Source organism: Phasianus colchicus, chromosome 5 (assembly GCF_987193195.1).
Source record: "Phasianus colchicus chromosome 5, bPhaCol1.hap1.1, whole genome shotgun sequence".
NCBI lineage: Eukaryota > Metazoa > Chordata > Aves > Galliformes > Phasianidae > Phasianus > Phasianus colchicus.
In genome coordinates, this window is record NC_143440.1 from 35,920,595 (window position 1) to 35,946,959 (window position 26,365).

At 35.4% G+C, this 26,365-nt stretch overlaps 1 protein-coding gene across 3 annotated transcripts in view; it reads left to right on the forward strand.

Moving 5' to 3' along the window:
• The window catches only part of AKAP6 (A-kinase anchoring protein 6), a 271,062-nt gene that overhangs the window by 45,774 nt on the left and 198,923 nt on the right, over positions 1 to 26,365 (forward strand). For 2 of the 3 annotated variants that reach the window (XM_090141307.1, XM_090141308.1), the window contains exon 3: positions 9,761 to 10,118. In XM_090141307.1, coding sequence (XP_089997433.1) covers positions 9,804 to 10,118 — 315 coding nt within the window. In that variant the 5' untranslated portion in view covers positions 9,761 to 9,803. Of the gene's footprint in view, positions 1 to 9,760; positions 10,119 to 26,365 lie in introns of those variants that run through there. The other variant, XM_090141309.1, reaches the window with a different exon arrangement.

Consider the following 26,365-nt stretch of genomic DNA (forward strand, 5'->3'; position numbering starts at 1 on the left):
ATAATTTGAACCACAAGTATCCAATCCTGTTTATTCCCATTTAAAAAGTACTTTTAATGGCTGAAGGCTCTCATCCTTTCCTTATGGTAAAAGAAAGTGTGACTTAAAAGAGTAGAAACATTTGCTCCTTACTTGTCAGTGTTCAGCTGTAAGAACCTTTTGAAAGCCAGCTGTTTTACTCCTTTCATGTTATTGACTTCCATAAAGTTAGTTTTAGTAAACAGTAATCAGAGAGAGAGAGAGATCAGAATCAATTACCTCACTGTTATAGACTGCATCTCCAAAGCCGGTGTACTTTGTTCCCATAAAACTGTATATGATGGTTTGAAAGAATTTGATACTGAAAAATGTCCTAGCTTCTATCAGTATTGAAACTGATTTTTGAATTTAAGAATGAAGTTCTGTAATTGCCAATATTTGTAATTTTGACTAAAATTCTGGTGCAAGAATAAGTTAGAAAGATGCTTGAACCCTGTGCAGGGATTGCAGTGATAGTGTTTATCATAACTTTTCTTCAAAAATTTGTAAGATTCAATATGATGAGAAAGTGTTAGTATTATTTTCCTAAAGTTCTATTCAGAAGGTGGCTGATGATGAAACTGAAAGGCTCTATGTGCAAAACCAGTATTGATGTATCTGGAGAAAAAGATCTTGTCTCTGCCACGTATGATCCAGAAACAATAATTCTGCACTAGACAAGGGAGATGCCTTTATGATGATGGTGTAAATGACCTTGTAAAATTGCATGATGGAAAGAGAGGGAACAAAGCAATTGTGGACATTATTTTAGGTGTTGTCCAACTAATAGCACTGCACAAGTAGATATCTATTTTTAGATAAACAGTAAGTCAACATCAAAAGTCAAGATTTATCCAAGTTAGTAGAGTCTGCAAAATAGTTACACAAGCTATGTTTTATCATTGCATACAGGACGTCTCTTCATGTACATTAAAAATTTATGCCCAAATGAAGACAGTGTTTTATACCCTGTTACTGATAACTGTATGTCTGAAACAACTGACTGTATGCATTATTGATATTAGAAAGTACTAGAAACGAAAATAGCAGAGCAGAAAATACTGGTGTGACTCAGTACAGGAAAGCAATTTGTGTTCCACAGAGATCGGCCTAGTTCTGTGAATCCCCAGGCTGAGACAAAACATAATGGCTATGGTATTCTATTAATGGTGGGAAAATATTATATTTAAAAGATAAACTATTTGTTGTTAAACCTTATGTGATAGTGAGAATAGATATTTTTGGTGTTTTTTTAAAAGCAAACTCCATCTCAGGGAAAAAGGTTTTGTTCCTGTTTTGGGGGAAAAAAAAAATATTAGATGTCTAAAGAGAAGAATCAGTTTCTGTAAACCAGTGGAAAAATTTTTGGCAGTAATGCTCATGAGAGAATTGGAGAAAGCTGCAATAAAATTTATGAACTTAATTTTAAAATTCTTCTTCTATAAGGAGATATTTGGTAGCAAATCTCTGTGCATTCTAAAGGCCATTTTAAATGGAGATTATTTTTCAGCCAAGCCTCATCTTGATTTTACTGTCTTCCCTGCTAGAAGGCCTTTTATATTGTTTTGTTAGAGGAAAGTTTTTGAATCAGGGACCACCTCGAGTATCTATTTTATGTTCCTCACCATCTTACTGATGTAGCTGTTAAAGGAAAAAGTTAAGCTATGTCTGCGAATAGCTGCTTCTGGCCACTAAAATGACAAGCATGACTTTACCCAGAGAGATCAAAATAACGGAACAACAACAATAAAATAAAACTAAAGAACAAATAACAAACAAACAAAGAAAAAGCCAAAAATATCCCACTGAAACATAAACCTACTCATGCATATGTTGAAGAATCAGTGTATGAAACTTGCCCCTGTTCTTGAACTGCTGACATTCTGGAGTGAAAATCAGGACAACAAATGCAGATATACCTGATAAAGGCTTCTGAAGTAATGATGAGTGAATGTGGTGCAACTAATTTCTTTGTCCGTTTTAATGTTAATGTCTTCCCGCCATATCATCATCTAGTCACTCTTTCTTTACTGCAGGGCAAACTTGTGCTGAATGAGAAACAGCAGGAAACAGCACTATTCATCCTAATATGATTGAATGAGTACATCATATCTGTATGAATGTGGTACTACACAATCTTTTTCAGTGTCTGTAAGTATCGTAGAGCAGGGTGGTTTTTTTTATTTTTTTTGTGTGCATCTCATTACAGTTGCCTAATGGGACTATTTTCATTGAGTCTCCTTGCTTTTTCCTGAGAACATAAAATGATATGAGCCTGAAGTATATAAATTTTATGTGCTGCTTCATACAAGAGTTCACCATATGTCATAGCATTAATGTTTTCACATGAACACTTACAGGATAATTCCTTTGTTGTCTTTAAAATTCTCTTCCAAGTATTCCTTTTTCTACATGATGGCTTTCAAGACTCTGCGTGAATATTTTAGTATTCAATTTCAGAGGAGTAGTTAAAAATATTTTTAGCTTTTTTCCAGTTCAGTTGATACTAGACTAGAGCTGTTTGATAAGTTGTTTGGTAAATTTGATGTCTGTGTAAAGATGCAGAGTTAGTAAAGTCTCGCTGAGACATAAAGCTCTGTATTGCTTCTACTGTTAAACCAATGATTATTTGTAGCACTAGAATACAGTACAATTTCTACAGATTATGAAATTCTGGGACTTGGCAATAAAGGTGAAAACTTCTGATAGGAGTTTACTAGATTTACGCTTAAAGCTTTTATAGTATATTGTAATTTTGACTTAATAAATACTATATGTACACTTGTGAATTTCAATCAGGAAGTTGGAGTTTTTGAATCAGCTGAAGTCACTGAACAAATTGAAACTTAAGAGAGGTAAGTTCAGGAATGTTATTTTAAATGCCCCGTTATGCTTTCTGTAACAGGAAATTGTTAAAGAGGTCTTTGTCAATTATTCTCAAGAGATACTTGAAGTGAATCCTTCTGGCTCTCCTTTGGAGAACCACGTGCAGAAACTATGTCAAAGAGAATGGCTGACGCATTCTCTTAAGCTTATTAGTTTAGGCAGATGACCTCTACCTTATCCTCTAAGCTACTTTTTTTCTAGGCTGACACATCAGCTTGATCAGTTTTCACTCGAACAGAGGCAATTCCCCATTCTTGTTTGTCCTTCAAATTGCCTTTTTTCAACCCTTTTTCCAGTTCCACTGGATTCCCTTTGCAATGAGGGAAATTCCTCGCACAACATTTCAGCTGGGTACCATGGATTTATATAGCAACATAATTAATTTTCTGTTTTTTTTCCTATTCTTTTCCTAGATGTTTCTACTGTTCGCTTTTCTTTTCGATTGCTCCTGAATATTGAGCTGATTGTTTTTCTAGAACTTGGACAGTTTTTCTTGTAGGGTCTTGATTAGTCACATCCATCTTGAGGTCCATTTTATACATGTGATTAGGATTGTTTTTTCTCCTGCATATTACACCATGTTTGCCTATAGTGAGTTTGATCTGCTATTTTGTTGCTCAAATTTTCAGTCTTGTAAGATTCTGCATTTACTCAGAGCATAAACGATTGGAGTATTTCATACCTTTTCGTCATCTTATATTAAAGAAAGAGCAGATACTAAAAGAGCTTGCTGAGTCACTGTAGTTGCTGATTTATAGCTGTAATCAGGAACTTTAAGCATCCATGGTGGCATTTCTCCTGCTAATCATTAGTGGTCTAGCTTTGCTACCATTAAAGCCTTGGGGATGGATGTTTTAATGGAATTTAAGTCCTTTGCATTTAACTGTCTAATCGTGTTTCTCATTGTTGGTCATAATACTGACATTACTGTACATGTCTTTTTGGCCTGTACCCCGCAGAACTTCAGGCATCACCTTCCCTCTGAGAGTCTGTACACATCGCATAGGAGGGCCAGCTATTCTAAATGGAAAAAGTGGCCCTTCCTGTTAAATTTATTCTGATATTTAGATGTAATAGTAGGATAATGATAAAGGGAGTATTTGATATATGAACACATTCATAAAATGATATGGATTTTAAAAAAAAAATAAGTAAAATAAACCATCTCTTAGAATTCAGTTCTTTGAATTGTCATTTTTCTTAAATCAAGTATAAAATCAGAAATATAATCAGTTTAGCATGGATAATGTCAATGTGAAATTAAATTCAAGTTGCTCTCTAGATAGTTATTGACAGTTTAGTTTTTGATGTACCAGTGATTTCTCTGAAGAAGACACTTCCCCTGAAATACGGTTGTTACCATTTGGCAAAAAATTCCTGAGATTACTGAACTGTAAAAGAAATGGAAATTAAAGTTAGCTGTGTAAGACATTCATTGTAACTGTATCTTTTTAAGAAAACTCAACATCTATGAGCTCATTAAACCTGATGCTAGAATTTACATCATTATATTTCAGAGTCAGTAAGCAGACATAATTATTTAATGATGGAGTTTCTGGTAGTTTTGCTTTTTTTTTTTTTTTTTGCCATTTTTTAGAATGAAATGTTTACTTGACAGGCAGGTGGCTATATAATGCCTATGGTTGGTTTTTAACTATAAGAGACAGTAAGAAAAATTAGAGCTCATTAACATTCACTCAGCCCAGTGTCTGCACCACTGATCAATGCTTGGACTACTGTATGGCTTAAAAAGCTTAATGAATCTTTGTTTGACAGAAGCTGACTGCTGTTGCAGGAAAACGTGGATGATCCGATAGCTGGCAGAGTGAATATGTACTGCACTGTATAAACAAGGAAAATGTGAATAACGGATGCAGAATGAGTGAAGGAGGTCTTTCAAGGCTTGTGATGATTGATGAATTATATTATGGTTGACATACTCTGTGTTTTGCATAAAAGCGTTGAGATCTGATTGAGTGGAAAACCAGGGGAGAGCAAGATTGCCTGTGTGATTAGTGGAAGGTAATCAGCCATCTGTTAGGCATAATGCACTTACTGAATATGAAGATAGAAAGCGTATGTGTGCATGTGCTTACACAGAATTTCTCACCTTTCATATAAGTACCCATGAAAACGTATAGAACTGTATAGAAGGGACTTGGGAAAAAAATATACTCTTAATTCATCTATGTCATTTTTTCTACAACCAGAAAGAGTCCAAGCTCTTAGCTGTATTGTGTAATTTATAAATGTATCCTTTTAGTGTACTAAAATGGTAGCTTCAGAAGTGATAGAAAATAAGTAATTTGAGGTGTATTTTTTTAATAATGGAGTCATAAATCAGTGATAGCAATGATGATAAAAGGCTACATCCTGAAAATATTGATACTTGAATTTTTATTGATTGTGGCATTTGAAAATGTTTTCAGCTATTCATCTGCAGGTTTAAAGCCACCTAGTTTGTACAGATACTTTAGGTACAAAAAGAATTCGGCTGATAGGAAATCCAGCCTCTGATTTTTGCACTGCTTGCTGCCTAAAACTGTCACCAGTGCTATCAGAATTTGACACTGCAGAAAGCCAGACTTTGCTGTTCATTTTATTAAGAATTTCAGCTGTGATAGTGGTTCTACTGGGATGGCAAGTATAACTGTACCTTTTTTTCAAAGTGCTTTTTCTATAGGAACATATACAGAGTAACTGGAATAAATGTATTCAGTTTTAATTAGTGTTTTAACTTTTATAATGGTTTACAGTTCGCCATCTGTGCATCTCACGGAATTTGGAAAAGTAAACCAAAAATGTAACCAACTGAGCAATTGAAGTCAGTCACACAAAATGTCTAACATTGTAATATTTGTCCCAAAGCACTGCTTGATGTGATTTATCCATTCATACATTTCCTAGCAAATGTTTTAATCCATACTGTTCAAAAAAAAATTTTGTCTCAAAATTTATTGCTGAGATTTATTGATTTCACTGGTGCTACTTTATTCAAATACTGGAACAGTTGAAACAGGACTTCACATCCTATCTTGCTGGTTTTAGCTTCTGCACATGTGTTGTATAAATTAATGTCCTAAATATTAGGATATTGAGAGGAAAAAATATACAGCTGAGGTCAACAGATGCAAGTGTGTACATAAGAATTGTGTAAAAAGCAGATAACTTATCTTTGGGAGCTGATGGCTTAACAGAATCTTATGAGTGCAGCTCTCTGTCAGGCTGCTGACCTGCTCAGAGCCCACCCAGCATAAGTGTGTTCAGTGATCCGGAGAGAGGAACCAGCGGAACCCTGCACCTGCATCACCACCTCTGTAGCAGGGCTCTTTGCTTTTTCCATCTGCCCCCAGAGCAACCCCAGACATGGCTCCACAGGGAGGGCACAGAGCCACCTGGCATCTCTTTGGGCCAGAAAGCAGCTGGGAAGGGCCTGCTCTCGCCCCTGGTTTTGGGAGTCTTCCGGGGAAGCAGAGAGTTTTTGTGCTCAGTTGTTGGAGGGAGCAGGAGGAGCTTTTGGTTTGCCTTGCCTGCACCAGAGCTGCCTGACGGTGCCTTTTTATTCTGCCAGGAAGCGATATCTTGAGTCTGCGTACTAATCAGTCTGCATGCTGGTGTTCCGGCTCCGTTGCTCCTAGCTGTGACGGTTTCTCCTTTCAAGCATGTGTAGGCTTTTTTTAAAGGTGCTCCAGACCTTGATAATTAGTAGCCAGTGTGTTGTAGTACCTCTGTATGTTTTTTTTTTTTTTTTTTTTTAAGAGACTGTACTGAGTTATGCATTTTCAAATTCTTTCTCATTTTCTTTCTTGAAGTGCTGCAACTTGCTATATTATCTGGCAGAGAAAAGCCTTAAAGAACTTGACTCTAAGAGTGACTATGATTAAGGAGGTATAGCTGTAATGCTGGTGAGCTAAAGTCGAACGATCGTAAAAGCACCCAGGTCAGCAGGTTTTGGGCGGGTGCTGGTTGCAAATGCACTGCATTCGAGCTGGAGCTGTGCTCTGCATGCCTCGTTGGCTGTCTTTTGTTTGCTTCTTCAACAGCATGCTTTAATTTCTGTTTGCTAATTGCCTTAATGTCCTTGCTAGTGCTGAGTCATGTTAGAAAAACTCTTGCGGAGTGCCAATGGGTTTTGTAGTTTTTTCACACGCATACTAAGCAAGCGCTGTTGTTTCTGTGTTTCTGTATCATTTAGTGATTTGAGCCCAACTGTTTTGTTGGTGGACTTGTTTAACCTATTGATGGCAAACATACAAAATAAAGGCTATATCCACTTTACTGTAATGTCACTTTTTGAGAGAGGAATTCATGTAAAGGATATGCCTAAAATAAGATATTTTTACCTGAACAGTTGATTTATATGCTATAAAACTGGGCTAAGAGCAACAGTATTTAAGGGAAAATGTCTTCAGATAGAATTTTGTCTAACAAAATATATTTGGGGTATGTATGGCAACAGCATTCAAGTTGAAAAACAAGGGATATAAAAAGAGATGGATGTGAGAGGTGCTCAGCATCCTGAAACATTAACATTATGCAGTCTTTCTAGAAAGCTTTTTGTTTGACAAAGTCTTATTCTAAAGAATTTTACAAAATTGAGCTGAAGGAGTTGGAAATTGTGCAGCAGACAGTGATTTAAATTTTGCATTCTTTCCTTTGATTGCACGGATAGAAAATTTTGTTCTGAAGTGCTAAATTAATATTAACCAGCTTGAGAGCAGTTTCAAATATTGTTTTGAGGGAGTGATAGATGTGCAGAAGGTAAATTACTAAACAGGAGCAAGATAGGAGCTAAAATCAAGCGAACAGTAAATGTCTTTTTCCCTTCTCCCCTGCTCCCCCCCTTCCAAACTATGAGAAGTAGACTGTGTGCTTCCTTGGTATTCACTTTCTGCAGGAGTAGTCACTGAATACTGTGTCTACCTGAAATATTTAGGAATATAACTCAATAGAGCATAGTTGATTTAGTAGTGAAAATCACTGGTGTTTTTTTCTGCTGTCTTATTGCTGTTATGCTAAAAACAAAACTGTAGTCTTTAATCACCCATAAAATACTTGGGATGTTGCCCAAAGTAATAGCTGTGACTCTGTCCTTTGTTTTGTGATCTTAGCACTATGGAGATGCAAGCATAAGTTGCTAAAATGTAAGTAAAGTATTTCTAATGTATCAAATCTGAATCTTTCTGGAATTGCATCTCCTACTAAATTAAAGTTTTCATAATTCTTTCGGTACTTAGCTCTAAGTCTGACTCCATGCTGTTAAGTATTCTTATTTTTCCTTGGGTGTAAAGTCTACTGCAGCCTTCTACATGTAGTTAGAGCTTACAGAGAAAGAGGAACAGAGCAAAATGTTTTCCTTTTTCAAGTGAACGTTGTAAGGGTATGCTGAAAACAGAAAGATCTGGGACTTCAAAAAAGTCATAGAATCATAGAATAGAATCATAGAATCAGTCAGGTTGGAAAAGACCTTCAAGATCATCGAGTCCAACCACAGCTTAACCATACAACTCTAACTAACAGCCCTCCGCTAAATCACGTGCCTGAGCACACATCCAATCAGTTTTTAAACGCAGCCAGGGATGGTGACTCAACCACCTCCCTTGGGGAGCCTATTCCACTGCTTAACAACCCTTTCAGTAAAGAAGGTGTTCAACCTAAACTTACCCTGGAGCAACTTAAGGCCATTTCCCCTTATCCTGTCACCGATAAAGACTTATTAATTTTAGGTATGCATTTTGACACTTAAGTATGGAATTCTTATTTACATATTTTGATAGAGATTTGTGTATTGCAACAGTTATTAATCTAACAAAACTACAAGAATTTACATTTCAAGACTGAAGCCTGCCTACAAGCAGACTGACCAAGTGTACACATTAGTTGTCAAAAATTTACTTTTGTCATGGTTTGAAGAGTTAATAACGTGACACGCCTTCACCCCCTCGGGAAGAAATGGAGGGGGAAAGGAAGAGGGAAAAAAACAATTGAAGTCAGAGAAGTAGTTTATTAAAAGGAATATGAGATAATACAGAATAATTAAGAGTAATAAAATGAACCAAAAATAAAACCAGAGCAGAGAAAAAGTCTGAATCTTTATTGACAGGCCCCTTACCACTCACCTCCTGGAAAAAGACCAGAGAGCTCTTCTCCCATCACCCAGAATTGGAAATCATGAGACTCCTGGGAGATGCGGTGCATCCCAGTGTGTCTTCCCCTTGGAGAGTTAAAACTCATGTGAGACTGCTGGATATAAACGGGAAACACAGCTCTGCAGGGCAGTGTCTCTACACCCAACAGCCTGTCACGTGATGTTATGATATGGAATACTGATAAAACTAGACACTGTCAATATTTTTATTGTAAATGACCATTAGTTGAGTAGGCAATTGCAAAAAGAAGTTCGTAAAACCTGAGATTTTTTTTTAGTCATAACTTTCAGGCCAAGTAATATGTACTAATATGTGCTAACTTACGAATGTGAGACCCTTGTTAACTTGTGGAGTTCAGTAACTTCGTGGATTTTCAATTTGTTTACGTTGTAATTGTAGAAAGTACGCACATTTTTTTTTTCATGAATAAAAGCTGTTATTTCCAAGCTGATAGTCTACGGTGGGAGAAATGTGCTAACGTTATTTTTCTTCAGGAAGTTGTTTGTTCTAATTATGAAAGTTTAATTTGAAAAATCTGTTCATTCTCAAACTTGTCAGTTGGATGTGCAACTTGAAGGATTTATTTGAGAGGTATGATGATACCTCTCTGAATTTTTCATTTACTTCTAGTCTACTGAACGTTTGTTTTTTTTTTGTAAATATGGTCTCATAACAGCAGTCTCTATTTTTTATTTTTGTCCTTACAGATATATATTAAAGAATCATGTTTTAAAATTTCCTGTGTTAGCCATGGATGTAGCACTCTCTCCTATGAGAACACAAGATCTGGACCCCATGCCATCTGATGCTTCTCCCATGCTTATAAACATGACTCCTACAGTAGATGGAAATGAGGAAGAGGATGTAATGAAGGAGCTTGATTCTGGCCAGCAATATGACAAGCCACCTCCTCTACACACTGGGGCTGATTGGAAGATTGTTCTTCACTTGCCAGAAATTGAGACATGGCTTCGAATGACATCTGAAAGAGTCAGGGATTTGACTTATTCTGTCCAGCAGGACTCGGATAGCAGGCATGTGGATGTGCATCTAGTACAGCTAAAGGTAGGATGAATTTAACATTGCACACTTTTACATGAAGGTGGTTTCTTAAGGTTTGCTGCTGACAAAGTAAACAAAAGGCCTTTTCATAATTGCTGAATTATATCTGGCAGCTTTTGTTAAAAACAGACCAATCTCTTTCAGGGAGAAAGAAAGGAGAATCATTCTCAGACTTTTTTTTTTTTTTACAGTACTTATCACTGGATTCAGCAGCTATAACCATGTAAATGAATACATTCACACTCTAGAGAAGCAAATAAAGTACTAAAAGAAATTTAATCAGTTATCTTGAAAATATTCAGAAATATTCTCTTTGATTTTAATGAGCTTAAAGTCCATAAAACTCCAAAATCTGTTTCCTAATAAGCAGGCTACTCATTTAAAACTTGAAACAGTAGGATAGAAAGAGCATAGGTCTAATGCCTGGGCTCTCAGTCACATGGAGGTTATGTTCAAGGCTGAACTTAGATGGGACTACATACAGAACAGTAAATACATATATTTTTTTAAATCTCTGACTCATAGTAAGCAATAAGAAGTGATAAGATTTGCATAGTCACAGTCAATAAATCAATCACTGTTTTTTTCAGCAAGAAAATGCATTAGTGAGACTAGTCTTGGAAATAAAATAAAATGGAATTTAAAAATCTGTGGGTTTTTTTTTTTTGTTAAATCTTCCTTCCATCAACTCATCAACTGAAATTAAGTCTGTTTAAATAATTATAGTTCTCCTGATCCCAAATTTATTTTTTTTCAACAATTCAATGAAAATTCAGAATGAAATTCAAACAAATATTCTCTGGAACTTTTGTGCACGTTCATTTGCATGGCTGGGTTGACTGCAGCACACTAAACATGCTTTTGAAGGAAGCAAACAGCCTCCAAAAATAGTAAGCAAATGTTCACTCTTCAGACTGAGCTGTCTTCAGAGCTGTGTATTCTGAGGCCTGTTTATGTGAACATAATTTTCCTTCATACTCAGCACAATGGTATTTTATTTATGTTTATTTTTGGACTGAGGCTTTAAGCTGTCTTAAAATACAACTCTGTGTATGAGCATTATCTGTAGAGCAGTTGTACTGTAATCAGTCTTGAGTTCTTTTTGATCTATGCTCATGCCATTTTTTCTGAGAAAATTGGGGTAGACTTTGCTAGTCTTTGAGCCCGTGCTGGCCTAAGAGACTCTAAGAGAATATGTCTAAAAAGTATTTCTCCAAGCAGATGTTGAGAATCTTGCTGGACTTTGTGTTGCACTGATCTGAGTTTTCTTATGGTCAAATTAGCATGGAGTTCAGCTGAAACTGAAGAGCTGGGGAGCTTGTGGATGTCATCTGCACACAGCATCAGGTCAGCTCAGAGTGCAAGCAGAAGTGACCTGTGCCAGCTGGTAATCAGATTGTTCCATGCATACTATTCACCCTCATGCATTCAATAAGATGTTTTATTTCCAAATGGAAGTCAGTGAATTAAGAGCATCCCTTACAGTTTTCTTCTTAGAATTTAAGTGGCATATTCAAGAGTACTTCTTAAAATATATTCCTAATGGTGGCTTTTTTTTTTCCATGTAAGCAGTTGCTGTATCACCTAAGGGTTGTTTAGGGCTAGGAAAGGACCTGGTTAATGCAACTGTTAAAAAGGACAGAAGAATAACACATAAGAATCTCAATTATGCACCATTATCTCAACTGTGAGCTAGGGACGGGTGCTGGGACTGAGGCTGTAATAAATAAACAGTGATGTGTACAGACCTCGCAGAGAAGCTCTGTTTTTCTGTAATGATTTGCATTTTAAAACATTTTTGAAATATTTGACATTATTGTTTTAGTTGTTTATAAAAATTATTTTCTAAAAAAGATCTGGGATAGCAGTAAAAAGCCCCAGAGACATTAGGAAAAAAAGTTCTGTAACTTGACATTAAAGCTCTGTACAGGCAAGAAAGAAATAACAATCTGAAAAATCAAGTGCTATAGAAATGCTTTAGATATATTTCAAACTGTTTATCCTTGTATCCTCTTGCATTATATCACTTAACAATTGCTGATGTTAAGTATTTCTAGGGTTTTAGCTGAAAGATTTCCAGAGCCTAGAGTCTCAAGTGTGCATGATAAATGTAGCAATATGGTAATTCATGCTTTATTTGGAGGCAAGTAACATGTTCAGGAGGGAGGAAGAGTGGTCAACATGGATATAGTTATCTCATTGCGTCTGAGGATAATTGACATCACTAACTGCGAGTGCATCGTGAAAAAAGCTATTTTCTCCGGGCTGTTTCGTTTGCTATAATTAATATTTTCAGTAAATGGAATAAAAGTAATTATAATGCAGTCATCAGATGAAGTCAGTACATTTACAAAATAATGTTACTAAATTGAACAGTAACATAAGAATTTTGTTATATGTTACGTTTATGACCCGCATGATGAGCCTTATCCATTCTTCCCGTTGTAAACGGTGATGTACTAACATCTCACATATGCATGAATATGTAATTAATATATACGAGGGCTTCATTGAAAGTAATGCCTCCTATTTTATTATGTTGACCCATGATGTCAGAAGCAGATGTTGGTGGTATGGAAATACAGATTGAGCCTTCCTGACAATATTCCGTTACATGTTATTGTTGAGTGACAGATTGCAGCAAAGGGGCAATCTGACAAAACAGCATCTGACATAAAAGTACATATGAAGCAAAGGTGTGGAATTGAATTCCTCTGTGCAGAAAAAATTGATCTATTGACATTAATTGACATTTGCTAAATATTTATACAGGCTAGAGAATGGATGTGAGCACACTGAGGCGATGGGTGGTGTGTTTCAGCAGTGGCAATGGCAATTTGAAAAACAAGCCATGTTCCAGATGGCCATGCAGAGTTTTATGAGCACAGCATGCAGGCAGTTTTTCATGGCTGGCAAAAATGCGTAGCTAATTGTGGTGATTAAGTTGAAAAACTGTTTTGTAGATGAGAATTTGCTTTATCAACTAGCGTTATTTTGCTTTTTCTGGCTGTTGTACTTTGAGCAGAAATAAATAGGCATTATTTTCAGAGATACCTACGTATATACATATATGGAAATAATCACTATGCATGCAAATTTTTTTTTTTGGTACTATTAGTACAAAATTGCTCTATTATAAACATGGCTAGAGGTAGTTTCTAACATGTGATCCTATCTCAAAGCAGATTAGATCTAACTTTTACACTGTTTGATTTCAGGAGTCAGTCTCATCTTATTCTGTGGTCACTTCTAGTGTCTGAGGTGAAAAGTTCTTTTTTGCTTTAACCTCTCATTTTAGAGCTTTTAAATATTTCTTTTTGGTCCAGATAACCTCAAAGTCTCACTTTAAAAATATAATTAAAGGCTGCAACATCTTAGGTGATCTACAGAACATCCATAAGCATTTTTCTCTAGTATTTCCTCTATTATTTTTTAATAGATTTTTCTGTTTGCTTTTAATGGTTAGGGACAGACTTGTTATTTTGTACTTGCCCAGCACTTGGAACGTTGAGTTCTTGACCTGTGGCTTAGGTTGAAAGAATGGTGTTCAAAGAGGCTTTTGGAACACCCTTAATAATATGCTTTAACTTCTGGCTGGCCTTGAAAAAGTCAGGTGGTTGGACTCAGTCATGTTTGTAGGTTCCTTCCAAATGAACCATTTCATTATAATATTGAAAAAAAAAAAATCTAACCTCATACAGATTCTCTTTTTTTCCTTTTTCTTTTTTCTTTTTCTTTTTTTCTTTTTTAATGCTATAATAATTCTCACTTCTCCGCGGTATATCTTCCAGCTGATCTGTGTCCTTCTGGAAATGATGTGCTCAGGCTGGACGCAGGGCTCAGTGTGAGGCTTTACTGCTACTGCGTAGACTGGAAAAAGTGTTTCACATGTCTTTCAAATGATGTGCCCCAATTTAGTATTTTCTTTTTTCACAACAGCAGGAGATGATTGATTCATATTCAGCCTGTGATTCCTTGTAAATCCCAAGTTCTTCTACGGCACTTTGTAATTTCTTATCAGTGTTCTTTGTACAACTTCACACGTAGGATTTTGTCTTTGTACTTTGAACTTATATTTTTTAATTCTCCCCACACCTTAACTCTAGTGCATCTGTGTCTTTTTTGGTTCCAGACTTATTTGATGTGTTCCAGAACCATCTCACCTTAACACATACATTGTTGTCATCGGCGATTAACAAACTTTCTTTGACAAAAATGAATGATATAAACACAGGATAAAAGCCTATAATATTATAACTTCTGAATGTAATTTTTACACTGTGTCCATGAGACGTTTTTTTCCATTGTTTCTTTTCCTCAGCCAGCAAAGGTGAAATGGCATTTTCATGCAGTTTCCTATTTGCTTCAGATATCTCTTCTGTCTGGCTGTCAGCTGGCTTGTGGTGATGAGATGGTTTGATGATCTAGCCCTTAGCAGACTTGTTATTCATTTGTTTTTCCTAAATAATAATAATAATAATAATAAATCTCTGTAAATCTCAGGTAATTCCTCTCTTGTGAAGATTTACTCGGATTCCTGCTGCAGATATGTCTGTGTATATGCTCTTCTTGCAGTTAAGGAGTTCTGTTTCTTTTTGTGGCTGTTTTCTTGGGAATTTGAGCTTTTCCTTTCTGTCTATTTGCTGCATGACTTAGAGCTTTATTAGCTGATCCTTTGAAAAAACTTATTTCTCTAACTTTTGCAATGCCTTCTCTCAGAACAAGCCAGGCAGCATGAGTGGGACACTTGTCTTATATCATCCCTTGGGAAATTTCCTGGAAAGCTCAGCTTCACATGAGCATTTCAGTATAGTAGATGCATGACTCATAACTCTCCAGGGTCTGGAGTGCCTTATATTAGCCTTTTGTCTGATCATCAGTCTTAACTTGAGCTGTGCTGAGATTCATTTTCATCTCTCTGACACATTCAATGAAGCTGTGGCCAATTGTTACCAAATACTTGTAAAAGAGATTAAGAAAATTGTGGTTTTACTGCAAGCAAATCTAGAAGTCTGCACTCCGTCCTCAGCATCTGCTGAGATAGTTTCATGATCCATTTTGCTATTTTATTCTGCATGTTCTTGCTTTTACAGAAAATTTCTTCTTGGAATACTCCTGGTGTCTTCTTGCCTCTCTTCTGCTTGTTCTGTGTATTTCTTAAACATCTCAGGGAAGGTTCTAGTGTTTCATTTCACTGATTATTAGTTTTTACTGATTGCTTAGGAAAAATTTTCATTTTGCTTGCAATGTCATTTTGGATAATCAGATATAAACTTCTGTATGTGAGAAGTCAACTTATTGTGGAGCACAGTACTTCTCTGCCATACATATGGTTTGAACTATATATCTTCTGTTGCTGTATAAACAGGCAAGCACATTCTGTGCTATCGTAATGTCTTAGATATTTACAGGACATTGATCTTTTCTTTCCAAGCAAAAAGATTTCAAACATTCTCTTTCCAGGATCCCTCACCAACTTCAAACATCTATTTACTGGATCTTCTGTCTTGCCTCCAGGTTCCTCATAACATGATTTCCTTTGGATAGAGGTCAAATGGCATGTAGCCATTATCCTTTTGCCACCTATGTTTCCACTTACGGGGCCAAAGAATTTTTAGTTGTTTTTCTCTACATACTGAAATCCTTGATAAGAGATGAGTTTAAAGAATTACCAAGATATTAAAAGACATTTGTTTCTTATACATCTGCAATTAGATACAGTTTATTCCTTTGTTGTACTTGTTCCATTACAAACATTAAAAAAAATCATAAAATGAGAGTACTGTATGAGTATTTCTCTCTTATACTCTTATATGGAATTTAGTAGGCTTTTATTGTGTAAATAATATTAAACTTTGCTGTTTTTATTGAATTAATAGGGAAGGCTGAACCAAAACAATTTTATGAGTACTTTCAACAGATTATATGTATCAGTTTCTTTTAATTTGGAAATTGTTTATTGTGACCTTTTCATTTCAATTAGGAACTCTGACCTTTATTGTGTCTTTATTGTGACCCATAAAAGGGCAAAAATGTAATTTGCTTTTATTCTAGTAGCATTGCTGAAATACTTCATCTACCACCTGTCCTTCTCTAACAATAGAAACAGGGCTGTTTCTTCTTCTCACCTTGCTTTGATGCTTCTCGGTGGCCATATTATTATGATGCTTGTGATAACATATTTTTTTCTTCTGTTGTAGACTTGCCAGGATTGGCAGTAGTCTTAACTGATAAACCACTCTGTTCCCTTACCTGGTTTGAAATGTCTGCTATTAAAAAACAAACAAACAAACAAAACCCAAATCAACAACAACAACAAAAATAAAACAAAAAAAACAACCCACAGAAAACCAACCAAAGAAGAAAAACACTATTCAAACTTACAAAATTTACTACCATTCAGATATCTATACTTATTACAGAACTTATTTGGACTAAAGCAATGAAAAAATGAGTGCACTTTGATCAAATACTATGATTGTCTTCCCCAGTCTTATTGCTTCTATGTTAAAATATGCTAGTACAAGCTTTAGAAACATGATCTAATGTATTCTGCCCATGGTCACTAGAGAAATATTACAACAAATATCAAATTTCTGCACAGATGTTACCTATTAGTCTTCTCTGTTCTCCCCACTAATCTCACGCAAACACAAATGTTTAGTGGATGTAATTATATAAATAGTTCCAAATATGATGAAAAATGTTGCATGTTAAGCCATTGTGCAAAATAATCAAAACTTTTCCTGAGAATTATATTTTGTTCTTTAGTATGTGCCCACATTGTGAGATTTAGACTGCTGATGTCTAGATTTGCCAGAAAAACAAAATCAATATTATTTTGAAGGTATAAGTAAGGGTAAGTAATGACAGCTTATAAAATTAAATCAGTGTTACTATATCGTTTTGTTTTGAAACTAAGAATGCCGATTTTTATTAACTGTGATTGAAATAATTGATTTAATAAATACATGTATAATTATGTATGTATAAAAACATAAGCACACAAAAAGCACTACTACATCAATTTTGTTGGTGATTTATTTCTTGAGGATTAGTTTGAGACTATACAATTTAGAAGGAAGGTTATTATTCTCTTTCATAACGTGCATCTATTTCTGATCCATGTAGTGAGCTATTACATTCACACTTTTTTTTTTTTTTTTGCTTTACATGCTTTAGTAGGCTTTGTGGACATATTTCTTGAGATCATACAGGCAGGATTTGTTACTTTTTCAATTTAATTTATATGTAACTTATAATAGGTATCTAAGAAAACTATAATATGCTTAAGAAAATTGCCAAAATATAGGGAATTCTTCAGTTTGCTTTGTTGTCAAAATTTTCTGATGAACATCTATAATGAAGGAGAAATTTCAGGTTATAGAATGACTGCAGTCTGAATGTGAGAAATGCAATGTGAGTGCTTCAGTAATGTGATGCACTTGAATTTCAATTCATTCACAAATTCCATTAGATTGTAATTTTTTTTATTTTGGGGATTTACTTCTTAAATTAGATGAATTCTCCCTTAGAAGAAAATCCCTTTCTGTATAGCTAACCAGTAAAGAACCTTCTGTGAATTGATGAGATTTTACTTGATTTACAAAGAAATCACACAACTGATAAGAGGTGGCTTATTTACCTGGGAAAGGTAAATTCCATATCTTTATTGCCGTGTTTACACTTCAGAGCTGTTGCCCTAAGAATGAGTGTACTCATACTGTGCCCCATTTCCTACGTATTTTCTTTCCATGGCATTGACTGTTTTCCCAGTGGCAATCCTGTGACTATGCTATGTATGAGTGCCTTCCAAAGGATGGAGTTACTGTGGCCTTTACTCCCACACCCAGGTCAGTGGGAGTTGCTCCAAATCTTCTGGAGGCCTTGTTTCTTGCATCTAACAAGTAGAACTGGGTGGTGAGTCTGGACAAAAGCACAGGGGCAGGCTGATGTCTGACTGATGGTGTGGGTGTAATACTATCTTTTCTGGAAAAGCTTGTAAATACAGCTGGATTTTTTTTTTTACTGGTTGTTTTATGTTTCCCTGAGTTGTATGTACGGAAGCATTAGCATTTGTTGCAGCATACATGCAAAAAATTTGATCTAATTATTTTAATGCCTTCCATGCAACTGTCACTAGTGAGATTGTGTGGAATCAGAGACAGGAGAAGCAGCTTCCTTTTTGAACAGGAGCTGAACCATTTACAGCAGAATGAGCAGAAAAAGAGAGTAAAATGAGAAATTCATAGCCACCAGTCCCATCCCTAAAATCTTTATACATGCACTCTACCTGTAGGTGTCTCCACAGAGGAAGATAATAGCTTTTGTGGAGCCAGAATGGTTTTTTGTTGTGTTTTTTCTTTCTTCTGGATGTGTTTCTCTTTGGGAAAAACATATAATGCAGAAGGCATAACAGCAGCATTACATTAGATGCCATAGCACCCCAAAACTGTAACAGATCTTTCAGAAGTTCTCACAAAATATAAAAGTTCATTTAATCTGCTGGTACATTCTGAGTTCCCTTTCCCATTGTGCACTAAATGCATTTTTCATAATCTTTGTAATCTAAGAATGCATCTTGTAACTTTCAGTGAACAATATTGCTTTTCTATCTTCATTTGCCCTTACAACTTCATCTGCCCTTATCCATAATTAAAAATGTGAGAAAGTACTTAAATCAAACTACTATATAAAGACTTTCCTTTGGGTACTGTCATTTATCTTTTTTGTTCTGAACAGTACATGGGTTTCTGAGCACAAATTGTATATATATTCAAAAGGCAAGAAAACAAGTAATCTTTCTAAGGAATAGGTTCTTCAGATTTGATTAGAGTTTATATGGTAAATTGTAAGAAGTTAATGATTTTATATTCACATTTCCAATCCGATCAGTCTTTCTGAAATATTTTTTCTAGTTGTTAGGGGCATATACATGCATAAATATATACATCTATATAGCATGTTTACAATACTGTTAAAGAAATTCAGTGCCCCTACTACCTTAGTATTTGTGTATCCACTTATTCCTCATCCATCTTTTTTTTTTTTTCCAAAAATCTTCTGATTTATCTATCCTAAAGTGTTTGATCCTACTGAATTTACAACATCATTTAATCTATCTCTATTTGTAAGATCTCTGTGCTTGCATTTTGCCACAAGTTGAACTGTTATTCAATAACCGGTCTCTTGTTCTTCATAGATATTGAGGGCTATCCTATTCCCTGTGTCTATTTAGTGCAGTGACAGAATAAAAATGTCTGACTTGACAGTATCACTAATGTCTTTTGGGAAAGTAAGAATTGTACTCAAGGAGTAATGTTATAGTGGTGTAAATTATCTGTTTGTTTGGGTATGTTAGAAGTATTGGAATAACTTCTAGAATGATAGGGACAGAATTTATTTTTTTAAAGCTCTTAAGCTGCATAGAATGAACAGAGTGGCTTATACACCACTTCATCATCTCCTGTGAAAGGTATGACTGGAATCTGTTACGTTATCCTAGCACTGTTCAGCAGTGAGAAGATAAAATCATCAAATGGATGTTTGCAAAATCTGAGCCAGCTATGATCTAAAATCATAGAGCTGAAATACTAAACTGAATTTTCTTATTTGCTCTTCAACTGTTATTTTGGGGCTTTATTTTTTAAAAGCAAGGATGGCTAGAAAAGTTAATTAGGTACAGGATATTAGGCAAATGTATAAATTTCACAATCTGTACATTTACAAGAATCATTACATCATTAAACTTACAATAAGAGGAGGAGGGATATTTCCAAGGATGGCTTGTATAGGCATAGTAGCATCTGAGCTATCTTTTGCTTTGAACACTCCTTTTGCCATTCAGAGTTAAGTAATAAAGATAAAATGACTTGAGATATAAAGTTTAAAAAATTGTAAAGAAACAGATGATTCAGCATAGAGAGAACAACAGCAAAGTAGTGCACCAGAGCAACTGTAGGACTAACTGCTAAGGACTGAAGAATTAAGGCGTTCCTTCAGTGGGGCATACACAGAGGCTAGGAAGTGATCTGAGCCAAATTATTCCTTGTGGAGTTTGAAGAAGCTGGACCTCACCCCTTCCTGTCAAGAAGAGCTGATAGCTGCATTTACTGTGCTTGTGAAAATGTTCATATGGTGATGCTTAGAGATGTAATGAAACCTCTGGAGAAAATATATGTTTAGTGAGATCATCAAGAATTCTTTCAGGAAATTCCTTAAAGTTCAGATGCCTGTTTTAGTTGTGGACAGAAAACAGTTTGTTACACGTTGATTTTAATTCCACTATCAGCTACAGAAACTCTTGTACCTGTTTTTTTTCCACATTGTATCCTGCAGTGGATACTTCTGATGCATTGCATTAAATTAGCAAATATTACACAGTGTGTAGCCTCATTTGAATTCTTGCATATGAACCACACAAATAATATTTTCTCTTCAAAGAGTAGTTTAAACATCTATGTTGTTTATGAATCTCAGCCAGCAGTTCAGTGTAAGGTATTAATGTGGAGTTAAACAGGAAAGCATAAAAAGGAAAGGAGCCACTGTCTTTTCACAATAGGAATATTACATCTCTGGTTAAGTATAGCATTGTTTTCCTTCAAAGGCAGAGAACTCGCAGTGCTGTATATTTTTCAAAGTTCAAGTAGAAAAAGTAAGAAATGTTGAAAGCATGTTTTTTTACCACACTACAATTGAAGCGAAATACTTTTTCTTTTCATCTCAGATGTGCAAGGTAGCTTTCCTGACTCAAATCTCTTCCACATTTTCCGTATCTTACTTATAAGTGAAACAATTACTACATCTCTTTCTCAACTCCTGTTTTCTTTCTATTTTTAATTTTTTAATGCTAAGGAATAAGTACAGCATCAAACTTACAATCTGGCTGGAAAGACTTCATGCTGATTTCTGCTGCAATTTAAATCACTGTTCTGTTTTGTGCTTATAGTTGGGACTGATTTATGAATTTGGCACCGGTTTTTAATTGTCAGTTGCATTTTGCTATTGTGTTTTCAAACCATAGCTTTCTGTTATTTTAAAGGTTGCTTGAGATGTTAGCGGCGAATAATTCACTTTATACAGGTATTCTAGAAACAGGTGAAATATCTTTTCCTCTCTTCAAAAGAGTACACAGCATTAGTATGGACCAGCTCAAGGGTTTTGTAGAAGTTGCAAAACAGTTTCTTTGCATTACTAGATTTATTTTTCAGCTTCCTCTGTTTTCTTGCTTTCTGCTCAGTCTCTTTCTCTCACAATTTTCCTCTTTTAAAGTTCCCATCTGATTCCTGTCCTTTTTCATTTTTTTTCCTGCTTGTCCTTCACTGAAACACATCGCTGAGTCATCAGCTACCATGCTGAATTGCCATTTCAAAAAGCAGTTTTCTTTCTTTCCTTTCATGGACCAATGCCATGTCCTGAGCAGAGGACAGAAACCTGCCAGAACATGTTTTTAAGGAACACTTCCTACATCAGAAATAAAGCAGGAGAATAGAGGACAGTGCCATTCTCTGTGCACAGGCCATATTTCACTCTCGTAGACTTTTTGACGCCTATTTCTGTGACCACAGAAATGTAAATAGAAAATTATTTAAGGTCTTTAATACATTAAAAGAAAAAAAATAATTAGAGCTTAGGACTTGCTTTTGCTTCAGAGTTTCTTGTGAGATTGTGGTGTGTTCCTGCAGCAAATCAGCTGGTCAGCAGTTGGCTGTGTGTTCGCACACTGGCCTGTGTGACTAGAATCCAGTATTGCTGACTTTAATGGAGTATTTAAGCTTTATATTGCATCTTCCCTTATTACGGTCTGAGGTTCAGTTGTTACAACAGAATGAATGTGGCTTTTCTTGGAATACCTTGTCCTTCAGTTAAGAAATAGAGCTATTAACACTTACAAAAAGGAGGTAAATTAATGTTGGTAGTTTAGAATGGCAGTTGAGAAGCAAGTATTCAGTAGAAATCTGCAATAATTCCCAGAATTCTCAAACTGAAATTGCTCAAAGCTTCAGGTGCACTTTGGAGGCCTCACTTTCTTAAGATTACATGTAAGCAGACTTCATTCTTGCAGAGCCCAACTGCAGCTGGAAATCAGCCAGTACATGGATGTCTGCCTGCCATTGAAAAAGTTAACAACAAAAATGTTACATGAAATCAAAGCATCTTTATTTGGTTATACACAGGAAAAATTAAGAATTAACGTGTGTTTAGGATACAGTACAACAAGTCTGCATGTGGCGTCATTGTGCATCTTGGTAGCACTTGAACTATGAGATCACTTAAACATGGAATTTAGTAATATGCACTTGAGTGTTTGCTTTTTTTGGAATGGAAATAACACATTTATCAAGTTGTACCTTGTGTTATTTCTACAAAGATTTAAAATGTCTTTATTGAACCACATCCCCATTAGAGCAATTGCTGTGCATAGTACAAGTTTTGTGTCATGTAGCATTGTAGGAGAATCTTTGTAATTTGTCTTCCTGGTTCACTGTATGGGAAGACTTTCCTTAAGGGGACAAATTTAGAAGTTTAAGAAAATATTGGTCTTGTGTGTAGTGTACTGCATTTATGAAGTACATTCATTTTCTTTCCCTTTTTCAATTTCATAACATATTAGTGAGAAAAACACAGAAAACGTGGTGTCTAGAAAGCTAGAATTTTTGGAGAAATGAAGAATCATGAAAATGCCTCTGTGTACTAGTCTTTAGTGACAGTGCTTCATAACTTCTGCATTTGAAAATAAAAAGAAAGAAGCAGCTGTGGTTGTGCTGCAGCACCACCTAGCGCTCCCACAGCTAAGAGAACTTTCAGCAGCTGCTCTTACAGCTTGGGCAAAACACTAGCAAACAAGCAAGCAAAAAAAGCTCTCAGCACACACATCGTAGTATGGTGCAAATTGTTTCTTAACATCTATTTGAAAAATGTGTAATAAGATGAACAAAAATGCTTGGTCTTGCAATAGTAAAGTGGATATGTATGTGTTATGTATATGCTGATTTGATAAATACTTATACTCTCTAGAAACATTCAATTTCTACAGTGTTTTAGATGAGAGAAAGAGCTGCCTGATCATGGAGTCAATGGGAGACAGTGCAGTATGGGTTGGCCAGAATGGAGGGTGGTGCCCATAACCCAAGAAGTTTCTTTAGACATTACAGAATTATCACTTCTCCAGTTCTGGATGGGCAGAACTGGCAGTATTTTTTTACATGCTATTTTTAAGTTGTTTGCATAGCATAAGTTAACATTATCACATCTACTGAGCACTTGAAATAATGCAGACCTGACAGATGCAAAGTGGCTTTTACTGGAAACCAAAACCTTCTAGTCTGTTCCTAAGGCAATCTCACTCTTTTTAATTGTAGTTTTCTTTTAGTATTTTGTTTACAATCTATTTTATTCAAAATATGCTTTTATGATTTGTGCTGCACATTATTGCCTGGGAAAGGTGAAGACATGAATATAAGAAAATCGTGGAAATGTAAAGTATCCAGCATGATAAAATTTTAGTATGAGAAATGCCCACGTGTATTAACTAAACAGTAATAGATTTTGTTTGACTTCTTTTGTTAAGCTAATGATTGTCTAAGTATCTTTCTAACTACAGAAACATGGTAGATTCCTTCTTTTGTTCAAGTGTACTCATGTTTTCCTTTACAGAAAAACAACAACAAAAACAGAACAACAAAACAACCAAAAACAAAACAAAGAAAAAACCCAGTGAATATAGGCTGAACCTGGAGCTCAAAAAGAGGCTGCTTTTATGAGTTGCCACATATCCTCAGAAATTTATGAGCTCTGATTTAAAAATCTGTCTGAGCTTTCCCTATTTTTTTTCCCTTCTATGAAGTCCCATAAGAATTATTCACACATAATGCATACAGCTGTGCACATCAAACCCTACTAGGAAGTAATGTGAACTATGCAACAGAACACTGTGCTGGTTTTCATTGTGGGAGGAATAAGGGGTTGGCAGTCCGCTGAAGCAGTGATAAGACCAGAATATTCATATGCTATGTTTCCTTTAAGCTGTGTTTTCTTTTTGTTACCTTGGAACAATATGTGCATTCATTAACTGTGAAATAAAACTTTTTGGGCTTTTGTGCAGTTTCATTTCACTGCAGCTCAGATGGGCTGAAAGAGCAGCTGAATAACTTGATATTGAAAACTTAAAGGTCATGAATATTGGATGTAACAGCTGTTTCTATTAAAAAAAAATAAAATAAAATGATGTAATCCTATTGCCTAGAAATGTCTGGAATGTGACAATCAGTCACTTGAAATAGGAGAAGGAAAACCAGTTTTAACCAGCCTTTCATTTCAGGAAAGACCATACTTAGAATTTTGCATGATTAAATCCTTCAGGGCAAAAGCTAAAGCTGTCATTTGTCTAGCTAGTTATTCTCTGTGAAATATTACAAGTGCAATTTAGAAAAAGCATTCCTCTGCAGTAGCCTGCACTGAGCTTTTTGTTTCTCAGGTGTGTGATGAAATGTTGTAACAAAAGTCTGGCTCCACTCGGAGTCTTCCATGTAAAAAACCTCTCTGAATATGTTGAGTCATACTTTGTCATGATAACATTGAGGGCTTTTAATAGGGTACTCAGCTTGAAAAGTGCTTCATCTGTTGTATGTGCACTTGCATGCACTAGCATGAAGAAATAAAAAGCCAGTGCGTGTGTCCCAAGCATGCTATTCTTTGCATTCTGAAAGAAAGAATTTGAAAATGTAGAGAGGAACAGACTAAACCTTCTGTCTCTGCTGCGTGCTGAGCAAAGATATGCTATAACAAAGGGATGCAGAATAGATATGCAGTGAATAAAATGATTTAGTTATGCAGTGATTCTGAGTTTAAAAGCCAGTAAGGAAAATGCCAGAGGCATTAATCACTGGCTTTTTCTTAACCAAAATGAGATGTTACTGTCTGTACTCTGTGCTTCACACAGGTGCATTTGTTCTTTTTTTTCTTTCTTTCTTTTTCTTTTTTTGTATTTTCCTTCCCAGAATGCTTTAAATGGATGTGGATACATTCAATAGGACCAGCACTTGGGACAGGTTTGTTGTTAAATGAAATTGATTTTTGAATTAAATTATGATACTCAGACTGCAAAATCTGCCGTGGTGGAATTTATCTACTTTGCTTTTGATCTATTTCTTGCTCCTAACTCTTGTGTTTTCGCTATTTGTTTTTGATGACTTACGAGGTGCTTAGGGAGAATCTAGGGGAAAATATAAGCAATCTAATAATAAAATATCAGTTAAGATCAGTTAAGTTAGAACATGTCCATCCTGATATTTTGACTTGACTATCTTATCCAAAATAGAACAATGATGTACGTAGCTGCATATGTGTGATTTAGTAAATACCAAGTCAAAAAGAGATCCAAATTTTTGTCTCTCGTATCCCACTTGAGAATGACAGAAATATGGTGGCCTGCAACACTTTTTTTTTTTTCCTTTTTTTTTTTTTTTTCAATTATGCATGATAAGTCACTCATACAAACAGGATATAATAGAATAAAAACCTATTTTACTTATGAGAAAGTCTGGCAGTGAATTGGTTCAAGAATTTATTTGCAAAATTTTGATTTGAAGCACTAGATATTTTCTAGTGAAGATTCATATAAATATAACGCTTTAAATTAGGTTAACTTCTGTTCCCAAATGTTTGCCAAACTCATAAAAGATCAGGCAGCTTTACATTCTTAGTTTAGTTTGTAAAACAGACCAAAAAAACCACAATAAAAACACAAAACAAAACAAACCCATTACTTTCTTGTGGGTTTGTAGCATGCCTGATTGATAAAGAGAATACAAAGAAAAAACACTGGAATCAAAGCCCAAGTATGCTATTGAAAAAATAGCAGTGATGTTGCAAATTTGAAGTGAGTAGCCTCTCTGGAAGAAGTAATTGAACCAGCTGGTAAAATAGTTGCTAGTAATATAAACAGTGTGCTGAGATGTGTTTGTTGCAGTTCCCTGATAATCAGCAGGAAATGGATTTCTGCTATTCGATGGGTTTGAGTTGTTTCAAAGAGAAAACAAATTATTGGTTATTCTTTCTCAGCACATTACAAGCTATGCCCTCAAAAAAGAGGAAGCCCCTGTGAATTCATAGCATCTTCAGGTCTCATGCTGCTGTTGCATGTAAATGAAATAGACTTTCCAAGTTTAAATAAAAACTTTATTGCATTTTGTAAAGAAGATGTAAGCTCTTTGTATCCAGTGCATCTATGTAATAGCAATTGATTCTAC